This window comes from Alosa alosa, chromosome 12, assembly GCF_017589495.1.
Source record: "Alosa alosa isolate M-15738 ecotype Scorff River chromosome 12, AALO_Geno_1.1, whole genome shotgun sequence".
Taxonomy (NCBI): domain Eukaryota; kingdom Metazoa; phylum Chordata; class Actinopteri; order Clupeiformes; family Clupeidae; genus Alosa; species Alosa alosa.
In genome coordinates, this window is record NC_063200.1 from 25,954,836 (window position 1) to 25,961,819 (window position 6,984).

At 39.9% G+C, this 6,984-nt stretch overlaps 1 protein-coding gene across 1 annotated transcript; it reads left to right on the forward strand.

The window, feature by feature from the left end:
• The first annotated feature begins 91 nt into the window (after positions 1 to 91).
• On the forward strand, positions 92 to 6,651 carry LOC125305179 (indoleamine 2,3-dioxygenase 2-like). The gene is made up of 11 exons (XM_048259816.1): positions 92 to 488; positions 609 to 706; positions 1,919 to 2,014; positions 2,140 to 2,259; positions 2,876 to 2,994; positions 3,132 to 3,146; positions 3,805 to 3,904; positions 3,996 to 4,113; positions 4,236 to 4,287; positions 4,464 to 4,612; positions 4,863 to 6,651. The coding sequence occupies exons 2-11, from the start codon at positions 614 to 616 to the stop codon at positions 5,237 to 5,239; spliced, it is 1,239 nt and encodes a 412-aa protein (XP_048115773.1). The 5' UTR covers positions 92 to 488; positions 609 to 613; the 3' UTR covers positions 5,240 to 6,651.
• The last annotated feature ends 333 nt before the right edge of the window (positions 6,652 to 6,984 follow it).

Here is a 6,984-nt window from a genome sequence, read left to right on the forward strand (position 1 = left end):
GTGAAGTGTTTATTTTATTTACGAGAAATTTACGAGAGCAAATTTTATTTTGCACTTTGCAATTGTTGAGTGATTTTAATGTGGATGTAGTCACTTCCTCACAAACGACCATCTTGTGATATCTAAAGATGACTGTCATGTGCTTTTCTCATTTCATAATATTAATCTATGGTTGAGCAATGAGGAAAGAGAAAACATTCATAAAGATTCTGGTCTATTTCCCCACTTACCCACTTCTCATTGTGTGCTTTGATCAAATTAAAGGACTTATAAATGTCTGCTGTAGCTGTGTCAGAGGGCAGTTGAAATGACAGGGCTGAGGGGAAAGTCCTGTGTCTTTTATTTCTCTGCATGTTTGGGTTTTTTTCTTCAGTTTCCTCATTCAGTGAAAACAATGCAAATGTAGCTTGTCACATGAATGATTTGAAGGCGTTGCGTGGGTTGCACCAATAAGGATTACATTTTAACCTAAGGTTTATCGATTACTGCAGTTAAGGATAGTCAGGTTTACATAGCCAGTCCTTTTAATCTTTGTGATGTAGCATTGTGTCAACAGATCCATCAGTTACATTTTGAAGACAGGTCAGGTCAAAGGCTTCCTGAAAGCACCATAATGGAGACTACTTGGACTGATCCAGTCCATTCAATTGAGCTGAAGTCTTTCTTCATATCAGAGGAGTATGGATTTGTTCTTGAGGACCCTTTGGTAAGAATATGTTTTACTTTTTACCGCCAGAGGAGAATGTAATTCAGAGTTGCCAGTAACATAAGCAGTTGTGTGGAATTTTAATATTATTTTCTGTAACATTAGAATCAGTGTTAGTATTAGTACCAGTTTAAGCAGAGGTGAGGAGGCATTGAGTGGCTACTGGCTACACTAAGGGAGATGGAACATCTTTGAAAAAAGATGAAAGAACACTCTAGAATTTCATTCTATGATCCATTTAAGTTGGTGAAGTTATTCACTCAAGAAAACTCAGGGCATTCAGGACCTGATCATAGCTTTCCTAATTATCATGACCTGCATTCTTTGAGCATATGCTTGCTGGCTTCATCCTAGCAGCATTTTGAGATTGATGTCATGGCTATTGACTGTTAGCTTTTGCCATGACAATGAAAGACATCAAAAAGGGCATCTCAGTGGGTTGTTGGTGGTGAAAGGCGGGAAGATGATACGTCCCATCCGAGTTTATAGATATTATGTTGACACTGACAACAACTAACTTGTGTGCCCAAGTTAAATTACATTCTGAAATGGGCAAGGGAGAAAGTGAAAAGTAGATAACAGAAGTAAAGTGCATTTATCAGTATGGGGAAGTTTCATAATGGCTCCCTATGTTGCAGGTTCCCTCTATTGTAGAAAAACAGTGAAGTGTTGATTACGGGCAGATTTCAGAACTGTAGCACTATATGGAAAAATTAATGTTGGTCAAAATGTGCTGGATGTGCAGCACTTCTGTTGGATGTTGTTTTTGGAGAACAGTCACTCGAAGTCGCTTGTCTGTGAAGCTACTGAAAACTGAGCCAGTGGTGTATGTATCTTCTTATGTATTTGTTGTTTTTGGTTATGTGTCCTAACTCATCTTGAGTATGAATTGACTGCTGTGACACATTCTTAACCATTAGCATATGGAATTTAACATATTTTGAGATATGTTGATATGTTGAGATATGCAGACAGTTTTGCTGTTACCCATAAAATGTACCATAAATAAAGTATTTTGTTATATGAAAAATAATGAAAAAGCATGAGAAAAAAAACAAAATGGTTTTTGCCGTCTTTGTTTCATTTGTTTTCACACATAATATGAATGGATCTAATGTTGGAGACATTAAGCTAATGTTTAAAATTGGATGACATCCACTGATAACCAAGTGTGCCAAATAGCAATAAAGTAAAGCTGTTTATCATCTACAGACTGAACTCCCACACTGTTATCAGCCATGGATGGATATAGCCAACAACCTTACACACCTCATAAAGACTCATCAACTCCGAGACCTGGTGAAAAAGGTACAGTATGACATACTTCAAAACACAACATGTCATGAGAGTACACCTTTTAATGAAGTCTACCAGCTTATCCACCTCTGTGGTGTATTTTTTATTTATCCCCATTGTCTGGGTGATGTAAGCAGATGCCTCTTCTGAGCACACTCCATCTCCATGGATACCGGCAGCTGAGGCTCGCTCACCTGGCCTTAGGTTTCATAACCATGGGATACGTGTGGCAGGAGGGGCTTCACCAGCCAGCTCAGGTGAGCACTAGATAAGGAAGAGGACGAGGAAAGGCACAAACAGTCCCATAGCAACATATGGAGTGATAGGGCGGTTTCGGCTGACTTTGTCCCCAGATCAACATACTACAATGGGAAATTGGGATTTGTCATGCAACATAGGACTTTCAACCATTCCTCTTTTTTTTACTAAAAACAGGAAGACTATTGATTGTGGACTTTTCATAGCAGTCAGCTCTCACACTGTCACTTTCAAGTACTCATATTCAGCAATCCATTCCCGCATATATATTATGACACCTTAGGGCACTAACTACCATACCGATGCTTCACGATATTAATAAAACAACAAAGAAGAGGCACCTTTTTATCATTTCACAAAGTGAGGTCATGAAGTGGACACCTCCCGTTCACAATATTATATTGAATTAGGCCCACGACACCTCCAGAAGTTTCAGCAATGATGTATGACATCCCAGACCAACTCTCTTTTCAGTAGGTTAGGGCTGTGGATCCAGCTACTGTAGCTAGTTGTAGACCAGCAATCATAGATGTAACAGATCTAACAAATCAGCTAATTGTAGTCCTTAATGCTGGTTTAATATGGCTGTCTTGTCTTTTGACTCCTCTCTCACAGGCATTACCCAAAGCCCTGGCTGTCCCATACTGTAATGTATCTCAAGCTATGGGTCTCCCACCCATCCTGGTCTATGCAGACTGTGTTCTGGCTAACTGGAGGCTCAAGGACCCAAGCCGGTTAGGTCTTTATCAGTGCTATATGAGTGTTCTTTTACAAGGTTAAGGCTCAGAAATGTGTGTAATTAAGATGTATGCAGGGCTTTTCACAGTTCTCTTCACATTCTGCAAAAATGTCTTCATTTGTTTTTTTACAGACCAATGGAAATCGGGTGAGTATGAACGCTATGTAAATATGCATCATTACGCAACAGGAGTGTAAGTTCTATGCCCAGCATCCTTATTAAGTAGTTCTCTAGTTACATTAGTCAGCAGATGTTTTATCAAAAGTGGCCCACGATATAGATATATGGACATATTTTCTGACCCTTGGCTACCTTTGAAACGTTGTGGCATTCCAAGACTAATCTGCCTTATATATTTAGACAGTGGCCTGTGAGAAAATGACCGAAGTGAAACTCACAGGACTCTGAGGTGGATGGATTTGAGGAAGTATACTGTATGGCATGGGCAGCCAAAATATTACAGCACAGCTGTTTGTGGTACACCCAGACAGAGCTTGGCAGAGCTCACTCATCTGAATTCAGTCTGGAAGATCTTTGTGGCCGATACCCATCACAGCAGGAAGTGTGGCAAAGCCAGATGAATGGCTCAGAGTGTAGATAGAAATATGTAACCTTTGGGTTGACGGAAAGAAACCAACCAACCAACCAGTGCAGACGTTTCATGTGATTGAGGACGTAAAGGCTCTTAATGAACTCCAAGGCCACTGCATGTGGCTTAGATGCTGCTGAAGGTTACACATTAACGGAAGTATGCAGTAGCAGAGAGACTGCACTACTGAGATAAAACTGTCTGTTGCTGTTTTAGAAACTTAGATACCATCTTCTCATTTCCTGGAGGGGAGAGTGGTAAAAACTTTTTCCTGGTCTCCATGTTGGTGGAAAAGAGTGCAAATTCAGGAATACAGGCAAGTCTGTGCTTTGCCATTTTTTTTATCCTTTCATATTTATAAATTAGTACATTATTTGGCTCAACAGCATTTGTTTTCTCCCATATAGGGTGTAATTTCTGCAGTGAATGCCATGGTGACATTTGATATAAGTAGTTTACATAAGGCTCTTCAGAGAATTACTTTGTCTCTCAAAAACATGGAGGAGGCGTTTCGGATCATTCACAGTAAGATATTATATATTATAAGATAAGATATATATGATATTATAAATATTCATCTATGTATTTGATGGACTTATGTAATCAAATGGTTCCTTGTTTATGCATTGTGTACTGTCTGATTCAAGATCATGTAGACCCAAAAATATTCCATGGGACGTTCCGAATCTATTTATCTGGGTAAGTCTTTTTTTATTTTATTATTATAAAACGCCAATTAGCGGTATGTTTTTTTTATGTACTTTTTTTTAGTTAGTAGGCAATGTCATAATGTGATGGACGTTTTTTGTTGTGTGTGTGTGTGTGTGTGTGTGTGTGTGTGTGTGTGTGTGTGTGTTTTTATGTGTTTCTATCAGATGGAGAGACAACCCGTTGCTGCCAGACGGTTTGTGGTATGAGGGGGTCAGAGAGGAGCCTCTGCGGCTGTCAGGAGGAAGCGCTGCTCAGAGCTCCTCCATCCAGAGCCTGGACACACTGCTGGGCATTCAGCATGATCTGGACTCAGGTGGGTGGCACACTCAGGGGGAGAAAGAGATAGAGAGAGAGAGAGGGAGAGAGATTTTATTGATTTCCCAGGGGAAATTGTAGTATATCAAATGGATCACATGACAGTTGACAGTTCCCTAAATATTGAGTAATACTTCTTCATGCAGCACTTGCAACATTATTTTCCATTATGTTCCAGGCTTTTAAATGAGAAAACAATTGCTTTTCTGTAGGTCTCTCTCACTCTTTGTCCTGTTTGTATAAGACAGCAGGCTTTCTGAGGCGAATGCGGAGCTACATGCCCCCGTCCCATCGGCAGCTGATAGAGACTGTAGCCGCCAGCCCGTCTCTGCGCTCCTTCGTGCTGTCCAGTGCCGACCCCTCCCTCTGTCAGGCGTACAACACCTGCGTCTCTGCTCTGGTGGCACTACGGAGCTACCACCTCAACGCCGTGGCCAGGTACATCACAGTGCCCAGGCAGAGGGGGCAAACAGGACCGGTGGCGGGCTGCCCATTCCGTGGAGCGTGCGAGGGCCTCAGTGACCGCGGCACGGGAGGTTCCAACCCCATGACATTCCTGAAGAGCGTGCGAGACTGCACCAGAAAGGCACTCATCACCCAACACGTGAGCCTAGCAGAGGCATGAGGACACATGGGATGATACAATAGACTATGGTACACTTGATGAGTAATAGCTAAGTGTTTGTTCAAAGCACCACTCTTTTCTGAGATGATTATACCAAAACTATAAAACCCAGTAGAGTGTTTAGGTGTAGTCTGTATTATTTGTAGTTATCACTGATTTAGACATTTATACTCTCAGTGGATTCATTTCAACTCATGATTATAAATGTATAAAAGTAGTAATGGCATTAATGATGTTGTTCAGTAAGGGTTCTCATGGCTCAGCTGTCAACAACCAAATGTAATGTTTATGTTTATGTTTACATTAATATCATCAACAACTCTCCATCCACATACCCATTTTGTGACTAAGTTGTTCTGAATCATTGTTACAGTTTGTCACTTTGGTGCATTTCTCAAATCACAGTGAACATTTGCACAACAGTGCATCTCAAAACAATTTTACAGTTTATGCCTTAATAAGCAAATATTTATGCCAATGAAACAGTCAGTGCAATCATAATGTCATTGTTTATGTCAAGATAGTCAAAGTTTTGTCTTGTTGTCAATATGACAGTTTACTCTGTAAGTATTTTGTAATGAACAATGTGCATTAGAAAATATTTTCTATTTCAATTGTTGACAAACATTCTATTGTTGACAAACATTGGGACAGTATAAAGAAAACAAAGGCTTTTACAGCATTGTGCAAATGAAAAATACAGTAAAACTCCTCTTGGTCAGAGCTGTGCACCTCTGTATCTTTCTGTACATTATGACGTTCCTTTCTGTCAGGTCACATGCTAGACAGACTATGACAACTAGTTATGACAAATAGTAACACATTTGCATGTAATGACACAAGCAATGAAATAAGGCCAATTTGTTTTATGGGGTAAACAAATGGGGTATTCAGCAAGGAACCAGTATAGTGCATTTTGACCAACATGACATTAGCTATTGAAAAGAAGAAGAAAAAAACAGCAGACATTTGTACAAAATCAGTTGCATGGATGTACGAAAGCACTGCTGTTTGGAGACTGGGAGAAACTGCTTCAATGATGTGCACAAGTGAGGAGATGGAGTTTGAACAAACAGTTTTGAGAATTGCCATTCTGATCTGAGAAATGCACCAAAGCAACTGAGAAAACTAATGTTGAGGAAACCAATTCAACTCAGCTCAGAAATGTCATGTGTTTGCACGAACACAAGAGGTCAGTAGTGTGTTAGTTACATAGAACAAGTTCACAATCCTGTTTAACCGTTACTGGTGGCTGAAGATCCATAGCAATGTTTGCAGGTGTCTGGTGAAACCCGATGCCTATTCTAAAAGCACTCATCACTTTTTATTAGTATTATTTTCATTCCTTTGATGGTCATGCATAAAAGGAAAAGAAGAGGAAGAATCATTTGATTATATTGAAATTAAAATATGTTGCCTATCACTGCAGTGCAAAGCAGGTAAATGCCCTTTTGCTTTCCTTTTCTCTCTCTCTCTCTCTATCTCTCTCTGCTATGAATAGATATATGTCAATACATTTTCAGGTTAAATGAGATGAGGCACCTTGTTGGATTTCCAAGAGCATGTCAAAACAGGTCTGTTAGTAATTCACGGATTCGAATTTGAAAGGTCTTGGCGCGTGGAATGAATTTTTCTCATCGACAACTGGCTGTTGTCGAACTCTCCCCTTTTCATAAAAAAAACATGGCATGACTGCTAGGCACCATTTCTATAAAGCAGCACTCCGCTGTCATTACAGTAAAATG